Below are 17,642 nucleotides of genomic sequence, written 5' to 3'. Positions count from 1 at the left end.
CAAATCAAAAACTTGGGATGGGTTGAGACAGGAAGTCCCGCCCCTTGCAAGACAAGGTCTAGGGAGCGAGGTCTTCTGGAAAACCGAGTCCAGCTCCGGAGTTCTAGGAGACTAATGAGCGCGAGGATCCGGTAGGTATAGGGGCTGCTGGGAAATGGAGTCCGGAAGTGCAGCCGGCGGTGAACGCCCCGGAAGTGGAGGTTTAGCGGACCAATAGGCAGGCGGCGCCGGGGGTAAGGGAGAGGGACACGCTGTAGATAGTTTCTTGGTGCGGTCCCTGCCTTGCCTAGGAGATTGAAGGGGGTGACTGAGGAGCAGTAGAGGTCTGGGCTGCTTAGGAGCTCCGGGAGCCGAAACTCGCGGGCCTGGAAGAAGGAGATCCTGTAGCAGGTCAGGCGAGTCTCGCGTCCCCTGTGTCGGAGGGACTCGCACTAGGAGCAGCCTCCATCGTCCTGCAGTCCGGGGTCCTGGGGAAGAGCTCTCCACACCCGACCAGAGCCCCTCTGCCGGTCCCCCTCCCCGCGGGAAGGTGGACGGAGCGGTAAAGCTGCGTGATCCCGGAGCTCCCGACGGGCCTTTGCTCCTGCCCCTCCAGACGGTCCCGGGACCCAAGGACACGAGGCGCCTGTTCTCGGGGTCCCGAAGCCGGGCTTGGGCTGTTTCAGAGACACCCCAGGGGCGGATCTCGGGGTGCCCAGGGAGCCTGTCCCGTGCTGGGGCCCCGGAGCCTTGGAGCCCCTGTCGTCCGCCTCCTGCTCCAGCGTCCCGAGCCAGGGGGACAGTGTGACCTTCCCATGCTCCCCAACGAGGCGGGCCCTGTCCGGAGGGGAAGGCTGCCCACGCCCGCTGCAGGTCCCGCCCGACCTCCCCGCGAGCCTTCCGAGGGGCTGGAGGGGAGACACCCGGCTTCAGGGGAGCGGAGTGGAGGCTTCCCTGGACGAAAGGCCGGAGACCGCCCGCTGTGACCCACGTGGGGTACCAGAAAGGACGGGGTCAGGAGGTCCAGGAGCCCCCTGGCTGGAGGTCCCGGGCGGGGTCGTCGGGAATGAGGTCACGAACTCAAGCAGGACTGAAAGAGTCCAGTTGGCCAAAGTGTATTGTCTGCGCTTCACGGGGGCCAGAGTTCTTAGGGAGCCTGCGTCCTAAGGGGGACATTAAATGTTTATTCGGCTGTTCTAGAGTAAAAGGGACCATGTGTGCAAATAGGTGATTGAGAGAGTTCCTGAGTGGTGAAGGAGTGGTCAGTTCTTAAAGGAACAGGCACCTTTAGTATCTACTACAGGCCTTTGATGCAGAATTCTCTGGGAAATGGGGGAGCTGGGGAGGGGGGATGTTATGCCAGAAACGTCACTAAGTCTCTAACGGTCAGGGCTGACTGAGGACTGCCCAGGCTGCCCCCATAGATGTCCATTTAGGCAAGGTAGATGTAGGGAGTGTACACCTATCTAAGTCTAGGAGACCTGTGAGAGGTCAGTGAGTAGTAAATACCTCTATGGGGCAGTGCACAGCCAGGTCAGAATAGTGAATCCTGCAGGTGCAGCAGGCCGCTGTGTAAGGAAGAGATAGAAGTGTTTGCTAGGGCTTGCTGTGCTTGGGGGGAGAGAAACTGCCAGGACACTGTGTAGAGGCTAGGGAGAGATGGGATTTTGGAATTGGGGTCCCAGTACAGGCCCCCAATCACCCCATCAGACCCAGGTGTCCCAACTCCCAGCCCCTACCTGCTGGCTTCACACCCAGGACGCTAAGGATCTAGGAGTTCTGCCTGCTCTGAGGACCCCTCCTTGAATACAAGAAGCAAAGCTCTTTCCTGGCCCCTTAACTGGACCCACAGCTGTTGGGCTGCTTCCCTCTCATATCCCTGTCTCCACTTTCCCTTTAGAGGTTCTGAGCCTAAGCTTTACCAGGATCCCAGGAGTCCTCCCTGGGTCCCAGTTAGACCTCAGAACACAATGCTCTGGCGTTCCCAGACTGTCCACCTGGAACTCATCTGTCACTCTAGGGACCCTGACCTCCCTGCCAGTGTTAGACTGTCTTCTGTCCCAGACCCCAGGCTCCTGCTTCCCTGCCCCCACACCTCTCAGAGCCCTCAGGTCCCATGCAGAGGGCTGAATCACATTCTGGGTTTTCTCTTCCAGCCTCAGACTTCCCTGGTCATTCTCTGGTGGCTCCATTCTGGAGCCTGCCCTATAGATCTCTGACTGCTCTCATCCCATCTGGGCTCCCCAATTGTCCTCTTCTCCTCGGGGCTCTGTAGGAGATGGAGAGGGGAGAGGGAGAGGAGTAAGACAGAGGGAGGGAAGTAGTCTTCCTGTTCAGACCCTCCTCATTTCCAAGCCTGACCCTCCTTGCTACCTCCCTCCCTCTATAGGTTGGAGTCTTTCCCTTGAGGGCAGGGCCTGGCCCTCTGTAAATCCCATTTTGGCAGCCTAGTGCCCAGGAGGAGAAGGGAAAGACCTCTCCCTGTCTGGGATCCTTCTCCCTCCCCAGATCAGTCTGCAGACAACCAAGGACTGGCCCAAGAAGGTATTGGATCAAATCCTCACACCAAAATAGGAGGGAAAATAGAAGATTTATTATAAGGTACAACAAATAGCAATCACCCAGAATATGAATACAAAGGAAGGTTGCCTGGGATTAAGGTTACAGGTGGGGCAGATGGCCTTTTCTGTGCAGAGGTAAAGGAGGGAAAAGTTTCCCTGTGGCTCCAGGGTGTCTCCTGGTTATCAGAAAGGCTTAGAATTGGGACACTCCGTGCTTAGGTGGGACATCTGTGAAGAAGAGCTTTGGCTGTGGGGACATAGAAGGTGGAGAGCAGGTCCCTGAGGTAGATAATGTTCAGGGATGAGATAGAGAAACTTTACAAAATGGAGTCACTTTGGTTCCTTTGCTCCCTACACAGGGAGCCTGGATTCAGAGGGAATGGCCCGAGGGAGCAGCCAAGCCCCAGCCCAGGTGAGTGCAGTTCATCCACAGGCTAGACCAACATCAACAATCCAGCCATTTCCATAGACTTAGACGATTGTCTGTGAAGCTGGTGATACCTGCTTTATGGAACTTTCTTCAAAAAAATAGGCTTGAAAATAATTCCAGTAGAAACAACACTGCCCTGCTCCCATCTTCTGTGTTTTCAACTGATTCCTTAACACCCTGGTGTCTTGAGCACTGCCTCCCCACCCTCTCTCCCCCCGTGCTGCCTTGCCAGGTTCTTTTTGTGAGGCAGTCAGCTTTAAGTGATTTATCCAGGGTCATGTAGCTAGTAAGTCTCAAGTGTCTGAGCCTGGATTGGAACTCAGGTCCTGCTGACTCCATGGCCTGTTCTCTGTTTCTTCACCTACCACCCCCTCCCCCATTTGTTTTTAACTTTTCCCCTTCCTTACCGCTGGCTGACAGGGGTGACCCCTTTCTTCCTTAGTCTCTATTACCCAGGGATCATGTCTTTGCTCCTTTAATTCCTACCAGCACCCCCTCCCCCTACACACAGCTGACTCTTAGTTGATCTTCTTGAAAAGAGACTGTTTCGAAATGGAAATACATTTAGTTCAACAGGGAAATGAGAGAATACAAGGAGTGAATCAGACAAAGTCTGTCTGTTGATGTTTGTAATTTGTTTGCATTTTGTTTTGAAGTTCAGGGTGCTGGATTTTTCCCCTGAACTAACTGAATGATATTTGTATGCTGAATTAAAAGTAAGCTTGTCAAACCCTTCATCTTGCTTCCCTTGCTTAAGCAGATCAAAAGAACCTGTGCTGTTGGCAGAATCTTATACCCCCACTGAAGCTGCTAGCCTGATTGTTGAAACAAATGCGTTATCACCACTCCTCAGGAAATGGTTGATCATTGCATTAATTAGACTTCCAGTGTGTGTATAGACACATTTGAATACGTAGATATGTATCAGTCAAGGTCTACCTAATCATCCTCCCACCTGCTTCCTCCTGCACCTTGAGACCACAAGAAAAACAAAATCCGTAATGCGAACCCTCAGATCCTCTTTCTTGGCCACTTCAAAAAGAATAAAAAATTTATGAAAACAGAATTTGATCTGTTTATGCCTAATCCCTCCCATAATCAGTCCTCATTCTAATTCTCCCTCTCCTTTCTCTCCTTTTCATTCTTTTCACTAGTGAGTCAAATGTATTTCTATACAGAACTCTGTGCTGTGTGTGTTCTTCCTTTGACTAGAGGACTAAGGTTCAGGCATCAGATGTTTCCACCCATTCCCACCTCCTTGTTGGTATAGATGTCTTCTTATGCCCCGTCATTATGTGACATACTATTTCCTAACCTTCTTTTCCATCCACCCACCTAAGTGTATTCCTCTTCCTCTCTTTCCATCTTTTCCTTAAGATCAAGACATAGCAGAACCCCTCCCAGGTCTTCTCTAATTTGATTCCTTCTTTGAGCCCTGAGACAAATCAGAGGGGACCCATGTCACCTCCCCATATTTGAATAGAAGCAGTTTATCCTTTATTTTTTTATTCCCTTTGGCTAGTTCAAGCTTTTTTACTTTCTTAGGTTTTTTTTTTCAGTTGTGTTTGAACTTCAAAAGCTCTCTGCAGTTATGGTCTTTTCATCAAGAATGCTTGGAAGTCCTTTCCTTAAGGATCATTTCCCCCATATCATTATATTCAGTTTTGTTGGGTAAATGACTCTTGGTTATAAGACCATATCCTTTACCTTCTTCATATCCTATTCCAAGCTCCATGGCCTTTGTTTTTTGGTTTTTTGTTTGTTTTTGTGACTGCTTGATGTATTTTTCTCATTCACCTGTTGTTATTTACAACCTGTTAGCTCTGTGTTTGTCAGTGGTGTTCCTGGGAGTTTTCATTTAGAGGTTTCTTTCAGGAAGTGAACTGTGGTTTATTTTGACTTTCTGCTCGAGTTGTAAGACATGGGCAGTTTTAAGATTTCTTGAAATCTCATATGGAGGCTCTTTTTGTAAATGGCATTCAGATACTCCAATGTCATTTAAATGTGACCTTGTTCTCCTTTCTATGTGAGTTGCTTTTTACTGTGAGATAACTGACATTTTCTTCTGCTTTTTTTCAGCCTTTTGAATTTGTTTTACTGTTTGTTATTGCCTTGTGGCTCCTATTTGTTGAATTCAGAGTTTTAGAGAGTTTGTTGCTTGGCCATGGCTTTGTACCCCTAGTAGCAATCTGTTAACTCCTTGATTCTTTCTCCCTCACCACTCATTTCTTTTCTGTTTTTTTTTCCCCTCAAGCACTCTCATTCCACTTACAAGCATGTTTAACTCTTGGTTCCAGACTTCCAGAAATTCTGGTTGAATTTGTGCCCAAGCTGTGTTTTTTGGAGGCAGTGCTTGTAGATATGAGTCACTCTTCTGTATTTGTGTCTCTACTTCCTCTGGTACCATAACCATTCATTATGGTGAGGTTCTTCTTTTGTTGGCTCATTCTTTCAGCTTAGTTGCTCTGTAGCATCTTGAAGGGAATGTCTGGACTCCTATTCTTGCTGCTTCCTCGGGATCCTGAGGGTTATCTTATTCCAGGATCTCAGGGGCAGGATAGAGGCCTGTGAGCTCTAATGCTCCTAGCGCTAGAGCAAAATTGCATTGTTATCTTTCTGCTCAGAGCTCTCTAAGTTTCTGACTGCGGTTTGAGTGTACACATGAGTGGACTGCTGCCAGGCTCTGTCTCTATCGGCCAACTACTGTGTTCTGCTGGCTTGCTCAGGGAGGGTACCTAGCTTGTGGACCCAAGTGACCTGCACCAGGCGGCAACTGACATCTTGGTGGCTGACTACCTAGTCCTGGGTTAGATAAGTGAGGACCTGAACCTCCAGTGAGCCTTTGGGGTCAGGAGCAGTTGGAGACTCTACATGGAATACCTAGAGAGAAGCAGGTTCAGAATCCATAGTTGGGCTGACTTGGATCCTAGGATGGGAACAGCAGCTCAGCCCCAGCTCCTAGACCTGCCAGAAACATGCACAAGAATCACCAGGGCAGGAATCACAGACTAACATTCAAGTTCAGTAGATTTACTGTTGCCAAGAAGGCTGAAAACCAGGTCAGGAGCCTACATAAGTAGGTTCCCATTCTAGGTGAGGGAAGCCTCCATCAACTTTGCTACAGATGGGACCAGTTGAGGAGCACTGAAAGTGAGGTGTCCTTGAAATCCTGGAGTGAGGCAGCATTCAATATGTCCAGGAGAGCAGGAGGACCCAGGAGAACACAGGCTCAGCTGGGAACTGTCTCGTACCACTGAGTGCAGTCGAGGTTCTGATGAATGTCTTTCTAGATTACTCTTCATGTTTTCGTGTAGATAAGACTTTATTTCAGCCATTCAGGGAGCAGACTTGATCTTTTCTTTGTTTTTATTCTCTTTTCAGTGATTGTTTTAAATGTTTGTTTTTGCCCACAGAACGCAGTGTACCTGCCAGCTTCTCATGGACTTTTCTTTAGACTCTCTCACATCAGTTCTGATAAGGAAGAAATTTCACATCACCCTCTGTCTCTCTTTCCTCTGTACATGAACTTACCCCATAAATAGAACACACACTTTCTCCCTGATTCCACAGTGAGACACATTCCATAATAAGACATTTTTTAACTTTATTACAATTTATGATATTTTCTCAAATTAGAATTTGAATATGAATTTTATCAAAATTCCATTGTATTCTTACTGACTAGTTTCAAGGGATGACTATGAAATTTCCTCCTGTGAATTGATGAGGATTGGAATATATAACACTGAAGTGTCTTTCAGCTCTATGTCCTATCACTTTTGATGATTTAGGAGACAGTGACCTTTAAGGATGTGGCTGTGGACTTCACCCAGGAGGAGTGGGGCCTCTTGGACCATCCTCAGAAGGAGTTGTACAAGGAGGTCATGGTGGAGAATGCCCGGAACCTGCTCTCCCTGGGTAAGGACACTTCTCCTGCTCACTCTGAGTCTGCAATCAAAGGGAATGTCTTCATTGCCTAGCGTGCAGACTTTGGAGCATCTATCAATTATTGGAGAAAGTGTATGTCTCCTGTGTCCAAGAGACAGACTCCCCATGCTACCTGGTTTTCCTATAGAAAGTCTTTGCACTGTGTGATAGGAAGCTGAGAGTTTCCTTTGCTGCTCCTGATGCACTCTCTTAGCAGTTTTAGGCATCTTCAGGTCAAAGATCCAGTCAGTGTGGAAGAATCTCAGACATGGAACCAATCTCAGGGGTTATTTGGTCTGACCTCTACCTAGACATGAATTTTCCTGCCAAATCTCTGAAAACTGCCCAGGCAGCTTCTCCTTGCAGCCCCTTCCTCTTTGGGATGGGCCAGTATTTGGAATATTCTTCTGTTTAAGAAGCATATATTGGTAGTTTACAGCTCTCACTTGTGTCTGATGTAGCAGGTTTGTCCTTAAACTTCCAGCATAGATGGTGGGAAAGGAAGGGAAGGGAATAAGCATTTACATTCACCTGCTATTTGCCATGTGCTGGGTCAAAGTCTTTCTTCACAATATCATGTCACTTCGTCCTCATAATAACTTTCCAGGTTTGGTGATATTATTATGCCCATTTTATACTTGGGAAACTGAGGCAAACATATGTTAAGTGACTTGTCCAGGTGCACACAGCTACTAAGTGTCTGAGGCTCCATTTAAAGGCAGGCGTTCCTTTCTCCTGGCACAGGGCTCTCTCTACTGCACTGCCAGCTTTCTCTGATTTGTAGACCATGGAAACCATGCGATGTGTCCATTTTTTCATAAAGAAGGTGCACAAGATCAAATTCTCTGACTCCAAACCGTGTTCCAAGGTTTTTCTCCCTGACCTCTCCGCAGAAGTCCCCAAAATTAATGCTATGCAAACTGTCCTTCAGGAATCCTGGAAAATACCCTGGGGTCCTTGCTTGCATACCTCTCTGCATGCTAGGAATTACTGAGACTGATTGAGAAATCGAATTTGAACTAACTTTGTTGAGTTTGCCAGTAGGAGACTCATACCCAAGGAGGCAAACACTCCCTGAATGAACAGTGCACGGGGTTTGTGGGGGGTTCGGGGAATGAGGAGCCAGGTAGGGGGACTGGGCAAAGCCTTGTTCATCAAGGTCTCTGTTGTTTAGGCTTGAGGCTGGTGTGACACAATTAACTCCTTTCCCCAGTTTTGGGTCCAGGAGTTTCTGCCACAATGGAGCATAACAGGATGGGGACAGAGGGTTTGGATGTTTCACAGAACAGGTTGTACAACATATCCTACTTTGAGTTATTTGCATCACAAGTACTAATGGGTCAGTATGGACTCCTATGTGTGACCAGAATGGAGTGATCCTCAAAATGGAGCAGCTCTGTATCCCTATACTTTTTCCTAAAGAGAACTAAATTATAAGTTTCCATCCTCATCCCTACCTGATTCCCCATACCCAGGACTTCCAGCTCCCAGAGAAGATGTGATCTCCTATTTTGAGCAAAGGGAAGCAGCATGGATGCTGGAGCAAGAAGGCCCAAGGAGCCTGTGTCCAGGTGAGTGAGGTGAAAGCAGGTATGTGAGAGCTGTGTGATTATGAGACTGCTCTTTGTTGTGGTGAAGTAAGTGCTAGATTTGGGGCCAGGAAGGCCTGCCTTGGAATTCTTTTTAGGGTGAAAAAAGGCTGGAAAGGAAAGGAGTTGGAGACACCAGTTGTAAATGGCCTTCTCCTGCTCTTTGCCCATGAAATGGAGGAAGGATACTGGACTGTATCTCATGAGGCTGCATGATTCATTGATGGTGTTTTCAGTGAAATAGTTTTATTTGTGACAACACAAAAGGAGTCCTTAGTGTGGGAGAGACTGGAATTAGTGAAAAAATGCAGGTATTTGGGGAAGAATGTGGAAAGGTACCTGAGGGATGGAATGGGATTATTTGCACACATAAAGTGGTTTGCTTTAGCTAGCAAAAGAATGTCCTTTTTATTTGATATTGAGGACAAAAAGGAAAAGAGGGCATCTGAGTAATGTGAGGTAAGGAGAATAAGGTAGCTTTTGTGGGTGGGGAAGGTGGGGCGGGGGGAAGAGAACAAGCCACAAGGGAGGGTTGTGGATGGAGGCAAAGATTTGGAAAAGCTGCTGTGGTGATTGGCTTGGGAGTTAGTTAGGGAGATATCAAAGGATTGCCTTGCCACCATGAGCGTTCAGCTGAGTTTGTGTAGCCTATTTAGGAGTGGTTCCAGGCAGCTTGGCTTCCTGGTTTTCTCACTCTCATCCAGCAGCCCATGAGTAGGAGTGAAGGCTGATGCCTTAGTTGGAAATAATCCAAAGCTAAACTTTGCATAAATCCTCAGCCCAAGTCTCTTTCCTGATCCCTGTGACCAAATCTCTGTCCCATTCCTGGAGAGTCATTGACCAGCTTCATGTAGGTGATGATGACTTTAGTTTATGGAGCTGTGAGGTAGAGACTTGAAGGTGTCCCATGCTGTGGAACCCTTCAGGAGCCTAGAAAGAAGCCTCTGTGGTCTTCATTGTTGGGTCTGGTCAGGTTCTACTAGCATTAGAACCTAACAAAAGTGACCACTTAGATGTGCGTGGGAGCAAGAAAGAGACAGAACCATGATGAATGCCGGAACATGTATTTGACATCTAGGAAAGAGATGAGAATGCAGTGATTGAGGGAGAGGCTGGGCCTGCTTTCAGCCCTGGGCCCAGTCAGGCATTCAGTAAAGATTGATCAAGCACCTTGTGTTTTAGCCACTGTGCTAAGCTCTGAGGGTACAAAGAAAGGCAAAAGAAAGTCTCTGTTATCAGGCCGCTCCCAGTATAATATGAAAACATGGAGCTAGTTAGAGAAGAAGCAACAGAAAAGGAACCTGGCTCTTAGTTGGTCTTCTTGAAAAGAGACTGTTTTGAAATGGAAATACATTTACTTCAACAGGGAAATGAGAGAATACAAGGAATGAGGATAATAACAGTCTGAGGAGAACAGAATTGGGAGGAAATAGTCTAAATCAGAAGCATAGTGATAAAAATAGTAGCATCTATAGTCATATGAAATAATACTCTGAATCTGTATTGATCAGAGAAATGCAAATGAAAACAACACAGAAATACTACCTCACGCTGATCAGAGTGGCTAATATCACAAAAAAGGAAAATGTTGGCTATTGCAGGGGATGCGGGAAAACGGGGACACCAATGCACTGTGGGTAGAGTTGTGAACTGATCCCACCATTCTGGCGAGCAATGTGGAACTTTCCTCAAAGGGCTATAACACTCTGCATCCTCCTTGATTCAATCATACCTCTGCTAGATTTATATACCAAAGACATCCCCAAAAAAATGCACAACGATCAATTTGCACAAAAATGTGTATAGCACCTCTTTTTGTGGAGAAAAGAATTAGAAATTGAGGGCATGCTCGTCAGTTGGGGAATGGCTAAATAAGCTGTAGCATATGACTGTAGTGGAATATTGTTAATAGTGCCATAAGAAATGTTGGGGTCAGGGTGATAACTGAAAAACCTGGAGAAACTCGCATGAACTGATGCATAGTGAAGTAAACAGAACCAAAACAATATTGTACATAGCAAGATTGTTCAGTGAAGAACGATGAATGACTTAACTTTTCTCAGCAATGCAATGATCCAAGACAATCCCAAAGGAGGGAAAATCATTTTTTTTGGTTCCCTAGCTAGTCAATAAGATGAATTGATTGTTACTCTTTTAAAGATTTGTTTTTCTAATTACTCATGACAAGTAATATATTAAATGATAAATATGCTTGAAGGTCAGTTGCACAGATTTTTTTCTTCTTTAAACAATGTTTATATTTAAAACCTCCTTTGTAAGGATAGGAGTTCTTCAGGCATAACTTACTTTTTTCTATCAGTGGAAAACCTAGTTATACTCTCATTGAAACTCTACTGAATGATTAATCTGTGTTGCCAAACAGTTCCTTTGAGAAGCTGACAGGGAGATGAATAATAAAGGTTTAAATCAGAAGACAACCTTAGTGTTGTAATGAGGGGCACTTTAAGGTTGGTTTTTGAAGAAAGATTGTGGGAGGTCCAGAATGGTTTCATTGTAGCTTCTACTGTGCGTGCATAGCACTCATGGCTCCAAAGAACCTGTGATCTCTGCTGCTAGAATGCAAATCCGGATAACATCTTGATCTGGTAATTACAGCTTTGATGAGGTGTGATTACAAGGTAACCCAGGAATGAGAGCACTACTCTAGTACAATGGTAGCCAGCCAGTGAGGGTCTGTGCATGCCTGTCATCATGTGCACATGAATGTCCAGCCTTCCTGCAAGTTTGGAAATAATTTGATGTTGAGTTGAGAAATGAAAAGAATGCTGCATACAGTCAGAAGCAGTCAGAGTGTGATGTTCTCATTGCATGAACCCCAAAAGGATTATATGCCTGACCATCACGATTGGGAATCCCTGCAGAAAGAATCTTAGCATGGTTGAAGTATGCACATGCTTGTTGTCCCAGAGGATAAGTGTCTTGGCCACAAAATGGGGTGACTATTTACTGCTTAAGGTGCCATTGACAAATTGAGAAATTTTGAGTTCAAATCTTTCAGACCATTGTCTATAACCTCCAAAAGGTTTGTGAACCCCTAAATGGGAAAGGGCTTCAAGAAGACTTATACTGAAGCATGCTGTCCACTTCCATACAAAAGGATGATAGACCCAAATTCATGCATGAGACACATTTTCAGACATGGGAAATGTCATGCATTTTTAAAGGTGTGTTTATTGTGCAGATTTTTATTAAGTATAGTTTTTATTTTTAAATATGATACTTTATTTTCCTCTATTAGATATTAAAACAATTTTTAAACATGTGATTTAATTTAAAATTCTGAATTCCTTCAATCCTTCCCCCTCCCTTTCTTGAGATGGTAAGCAATCTAACATGGGTTGTTCATATACAATCTGTATTACAAGGATTTTATTTTTATTGTAGTGAGCAGAGGCACTAAGAGAACTTTTTTAAAGGAAATAAGTTAACATTATCAAAATTAATAGGCCAAATTGCAGCTAGATGGTGCAGTTGATAGAGTACCAGCCCTAGAATCAGGAGGATCTGACTTCAAATCCAGCCAGAGACACTTGACACTAGCTGTGAGACCCTGGACAAGTCCCTTGACCTTGATTGCCTTGGCAGAAAAAAAAATGAAAAAATTTAGATAGGCCAGAACAGAATCTTTTAGGTTTTAGGTAAATTCAAAAAACAGTGTTAGTATTATTCATGTGACTTCATTGTGGCAGTTTAAAATGTAATAAGAACACTCTGCCCTTGTCGGAGGTTTGTTGTGAGTATCCGGTGTAATCATGTGTCAAGCTCTTTGTAAACTAAATCATCCTTGGGATGTCAGCTAATGGCATTTTGAAATAATTGTTTCTGCCTATTTGAAGACATTTAATGTTTGATGACCTTTTCCCTTTGCTGGGGGAAAGAGAATGTAAAGGAGTTTATGTTCTGACAACGAAGGAAAGGGGATATAATTATATATTTGTCTGTGTAGATATGTTTTCTTGCTTGTTTCTTTCAGAAGGAGAGATCAGACTTGAAATGAAGAAGACTCCTGTAGTCCTAAACCTTTCTGTGGAAGAAATTCAGGAACAAAGATTCATGGGTGATGGTCCCTGTGACATCACTGGGAGAGAAATCCGTGCCCTTCATCAGGGAATCCACACTGGGGAGAAAGCTTATGAATGCAATCAGTGTGGAAAGGCTTTCAGAGAGAATGCCACATTTGCTATACATGAAAGAATTCACCCTGGAGAGAAGCCTTATGAATGTAGTCAGTGTGGAAAGACTTTCAGAGTAAGTGCCAGTCTTGTTTATCATCAGAGAATCCATACTGGAGAGAAGCCTTACAAATGTAATCAGTGTGGAAAGACTTTCAGAGGAAGCTCCAATCTTGTAACTCATCAGAGAATCCACACTGGAGAGAAGCCTTACAAATGTAATCTGTGTGGAAAGACTTTCAGAGGAAGGTCCAATCTTGTAACTCATCAGAGAATCCACACTGGAGAGAAACCTTATGAATGCAATCAGTGTAGTATGGCTTTTACACAGAGGGCCTATCTTACCTATCATCAGAGAATCCACACTGGAGAGAAACCTTGTGAATGTAATCATTGTGGAAAGACCTTTAGATGCAGCTCCATTCTATCTAAACATCAGAAAATCCACAGTGGAGAGAAACCTTATGAATGTAATCAATGTGGAAAATCTTTTAGTGTCAGCTCCAATCTAGTTAAACATCAGAGAATCCACACTGGAGAGAAACGTTACGAATGTAATCAGTGTGGAAAGACTTTCAGAGTAAGTACCAGTCTTGTTTATCATCAGAGAATCCATGCTGGAGAGAAACCTTATGAATGTAATCAGTGTGGAAAATCTTTTAGTGCCAGCTCCAATCTAGCTAAACATCGGAGAATCCACACTGGAGAGAAACCTTATGAATGTAATCAGTGTGGAAAGACTTTCAGAGTAAGTACCAGTCTTGTTTGTCATCAGAGAATCCATGCTGGAGAGAAACCTTATGAATGTAATCAGTGTGGAAAGGCTTTTAGAGTCAGCTCCAATCTAGCTCACCATCGGAGAATCCACGCTGGAGAGAAACCTTATGAATGTAATCAGTGTGGAAAGGCCTTTACCCAGAGGGCCGATCTTACCATACATCAGAGAAGCCACACTGGAGAGAAACCTTATGAATGCAATCAGTGTGGAAAGGCTTTTAAGGGGAGGGCTTATCTTAAAGTACATCAGAAAATCCACACTGGAGAGAAACCTTTTGTACTGTTAATGGAATAGGAAGATCTTTTGCAACTATTAATAGGGCTGTGTGACGTACTTTCAATCAAGTCACAGGAGCTTGTGTGGGAGGAGCTTGCTGAACATGTGGAGCAGGAAGAATGGGTGAGGCAGAGCTGGGAGAAAAATCAGGCAGAGAGGCAAAGCACCTAGCTGGAGTGAGAGAGGGACTTTGTTGCCTAAGCGAGCTTGTTGGTGGGGAGGCCTTATGGAGGGAAGGCTTGGGGATGGCAGTGCTTCCTGCATTGGCAACGTGTACCAACTTCTTTGTTACTGTGGTGGGTTTGTCTTTCTGGTATCTGAATAAATATCCACGTTTCATCTTTGAGGAAGAGAGTCTGTTATATTTTGCAATTCTGACCTGGAAATATGCCTGCGTGTTCATAGTTTGCTGCTGTGGGTATGGCGTTGGCGATCCACCTTTTGAATGTAATCAGTGGTGAAAGGCTTTCAGAGGCAGCTGCAGTCTACTAAACATCAGAGAATCCACAGAGGAAAAAATTCAATCCATGTGGTAAAGACTTCAAACAAAAGCAGTCCTCTTTTCACATGAGAGAATTCATTTAAGATATAAATCTCATCACTGACATGATTGAGGAGAGGCATGTAAATGGAGTATGGAGCTTTGTAGATAGCAGAAAAGTCTGCATACAAGCCATTCATGGACTCAGTTTGAAGATGGCTTCATCTCTTATTCTCCCATCAGAGGATTGTGTTAACCAGATTTTTACTGAGCAAGTCTCTAACCTGAGAATGCTTGCAGCCACACAAAGCAGGCCTAGAAACTGGAGTGCCAGTAATCAAGTTGTTTAATCAGTGTCAGAGTGAGGAATGTTCCCTTAGTTGAAGTAAAAACATAGGTTTTATACTTAAGTCACAACTAGGGAAAGAGTGGGGAAGGTGGGTTACAATCTTTTAGTGGTTTCCCATGAGAAAGCCACAAGTCCCACAACACAACAGTTCTGGAGTCATGTCTTTGGGGGTGGTGACCACCTGCCCTAAAGGAGAGAACCAGAGTTCTGTGAGGGGAACAGGTTCTAGAATATTTGATTCACTTCACTGAAGATCCAATGATTGTGACCCTTGTCAGAGTTTTGATTAATCAGTTCTAGCTGCATTGTTAGGTCTTGACTCCCAAGCCACAGAGTCAGCTCTTGAAAAAGTTAAATTGTTAGTATATTCATTACAAATATATCAATATGAAAATTATAAATTCCTTTCTTAATACATACTATGAAGAAACCTTATAAATGTGCTCCACGGGGAAATGCCTTTCTCTGGAGCACGGAAGTCACTGGTGAAGGTTGGATTTAGTGTTCAATTAGCACAGAATGGTGAAATAAGGGCAAATAAATCATGCCATCCCACCAGGTTGCAAAATTTAAAAAAGGAGGAAATGGGGGGCGGAGCCAAGATGGCGGCTGGAAAGCAGGGACCAGCCTGAGCTCCCTGCCGAGCCCCTCCAAAAACCTATAAAAAATGGCTCTGAACCAATTCTAGAACGGCAGAACCCACAGAACAGCAGAGGGAAGCAGGGCTCCAGCCCAGGACAGCCTGGATGGTCTCTGGGTGAAGTTTATTTCACACGGAGCTGGGAGCTGGGAACGGAGTGGAGCAGAGCCCAGCCTGAGAGGCATGGACGATCCAGACCAGAAGCCGGGCGGAGGGGGCCCTAGCACCCTGATTCAGTGAGCTGCAGCAGTTACGAGACTTCTCAACCCACAAACACCAAAGACTGCTGAGAAGGTTAGTGGGAAAAGCTGCGGGAGTGGAAGGAGTTCCCGGTTGGGCTTCTAGCCCCGGGGGCAGCGGAGGTGGGGCAGCTACAGCTGCTGCTTCCGGCTCCAGGCCCACCTGGTGGGAGGAATTAAGTGGCGGATCAGAGCAGGGGTGCACAGCCTGCCGAAGATCTGAGCCCAGTTCGGGTTGGGGGTCCTTGGGGAAGGAGCAGTGCTGGTGCGGCAGAGCTGGCACCTGCCCCCCAAACGTGGAACATAGAACTCTGTAGTCAACAAGCAGTCATACCCCACTGAAAAACTCAAAGGTCAAGTTAGTTGGCTGGGACTATGGCCAGGCAGCGAAAACGCGCCCAGATTCAGTCTCAGACTCTGCATTCTTTCTTTGCTGACAAAGAAGACCAAAATGTACAGCCTAAAGAAGACAACAAAGTCATAGAGCCTACAACAGAAACCTCCAAGAAAAACATGAACTGGTCCCAGGCCATGGAAGAGCTCAAAAAGGATTTGGAAAAGCAAGTTAGAGAAGTAGAGGAAAAAATGGGAAGAGAAATGAGAAGGATGCGAGAAAACCATGAAAAACAAGTCCATGACTTGCTAAAGGAGACCCAAAAAAATACTGAAAAATACACTGAAGAAAACAACACCTTAAAAAATAGATTAACTCAAATGGCAAAAGAGCTCCAAAAAGCCAATGAGGAGAAGAATGCCTTGAAAGGCAGAATTAGCCAAATGGAAAAGGAGGTCCAAAAGACCACTGAAGAAAATATTACTTTAAAAACTAGATTGGAGCAAGTGGAAGCTAGTGACTTTATGAGAAATCAGGATATTATAAAACAGAACCAAAGGAATGAAAAAATGGAAGACAATGTGAAATATCTCCTTGGAAAAACCACTGACCTGGAAAATAGATCCAGGAGAGATAATTTAAAAATTATTGGACTACCTGAAAGCCATGATCAAAAAAAGAGCCTAGATACCATCTTTCAAAAAAAGGAGGAAATAGGTTTAAAAACTGTGAAGGAAAACATCTGGATCTTCTCCAAAAGAGAAGGTCGCCATTATTAGGAAATGAACTTTCATCAATATTGTGTCAACTGTGGGAAAATGTTTGGTGAAGGGAAGAAATCAGAGATGTTTGATCAAGGGTGTAAAAACTGAGGTAATTTGGGGAAATTGTTTGTTCTCCTGTAGGCCACCTGTATGTATGTACCAGCCTATGTTAAGGTTACTGCATATGCCAATCAAGAAACTTCTCATTCACTGATTTTTGTGACCCAACAATCATGAGGAGGAAGGGATTCCCCTGATAGACTTCAGGCAGAGCAGAATCATAGTGTGAAAAACAGCTGCTCATATGTTGTAAGAGGCCCTGCCATTTCTATCTAACCGGCCTCCCATGCTTGCTCTTGCTATACCAGCCTGGCAGGGGAATGGAAAGGAGCAACCAACCACATAAGAGGCTTCTGGGCTGATGGTCAGATACCATCCAGGGCTCTGGACAGTCAAAGGGACCTCCTGGGCCTCCCTTACAGGACATGGTTTGTGTCTTTCTAAATCTAAATAGACTTTCCTGTGGTCAGATCAGGCAAAGCAAATAGGGTGAAAATGAACACTTCTGCAGAACTTGCTGAACCTTCAAAAAGACAGCTTCTCCCTCTTTCTAATTCTGGTCAAATTGGGTAGGCAGACAAAAGACATATAAGAAGGCAACAATTTTTTCTTTTGCAGTCTGCAGAAATTTATAGTGTCATTAAGTAAAGACTAACTTTATGACTTTAAGAAGGGAGGTGGAACCATGATGGCCCTGTAAGGGCAGACACTCAGCTGAACTCTCCCAAATCCTCCTCAAAACAATTTCAGATCATGCTTTGAATCCAGTTCTGGAGGGGAAGAACCAACAAGAAATCAGGATGAAACAATTTTCCAACCCAAGACTACTGAGGAAAAGTAACTGGTTGGACCTGGACACCAGTGTGGTGAAGGCCAGGAAAGCAACAGCAGCAGCTTAGATAGCTCTCAGCTCCCTGACAGTAAAGGTGTCAGACAACTGGTCAGAAGGAGATTATAAGGAACCCTTTGCTAGCATTGGCCATAGAAATATCTTGTATTGCGTATACAGTTTCAGATCCCAATCACAGAGTAAAGGGAATAG

General features: G+C 45.0%; 1 protein-coding gene across 1 annotated transcript; it reads left to right on the top strand.

Annotated features, from left to right (window-relative positions):
* Positions 1-215: 215 nt before the first annotated feature.
* Positions 216-14,888, top strand: LOC118844665 (zinc finger protein OZF-like). Its single transcript, XM_036752604.1, has 4 exons — positions 216-2,952; positions 6,762-6,888; positions 8,373-8,468; positions 12,481-14,888. The coding sequence occupies exons 1-4, from the start codon at positions 2,920-2,922 to the stop codon at positions 13,749-13,751; spliced, it is 1,527 nt and encodes a 508-aa protein (XP_036608499.1). The 5' UTR covers positions 216-2,919; the 3' UTR covers positions 13,752-14,888.
* The last annotated feature ends 2,754 nt before the right edge of the window (positions 14,889-17,642 follow it).

Source organism: Trichosurus vulpecula, chromosome 3 (assembly GCF_011100635.1).
Source record: "Trichosurus vulpecula isolate mTriVul1 chromosome 3, mTriVul1.pri, whole genome shotgun sequence".
Lineage (NCBI taxonomy): Eukaryota > Metazoa > Chordata > Mammalia > Diprotodontia > Phalangeridae > Trichosurus > Trichosurus vulpecula.
Note: the sequence above shows the minus strand (reverse complement) of the source record. Positions and strands in the feature narration are given on the sequence as shown.

Excerpts from the sequence above, each read along its gene's own strand:
- LOC118844665 (XM_036752604.1), top strand. The coding sequence starts at position 2,920 with ATGGCCCGAGGGAGCAGCCAAGCCCCAGCCCAG. Across the intron at positions 2,953-6,761 it reads GCAGCCAAGCCCCAGCCCAG|GAGACAGTGACCTTTAAGGA; the intron begins GTGAGTGCAGTT and ends TTGATGATTTAG. Across the intron at positions 6,889-8,372 it reads CCGGAACCTGCTCTCCCTGG|GACTTCCAGCTCCCAGAGAA; the intron begins GTAAGGACACTT and ends CCCCATACCCAG.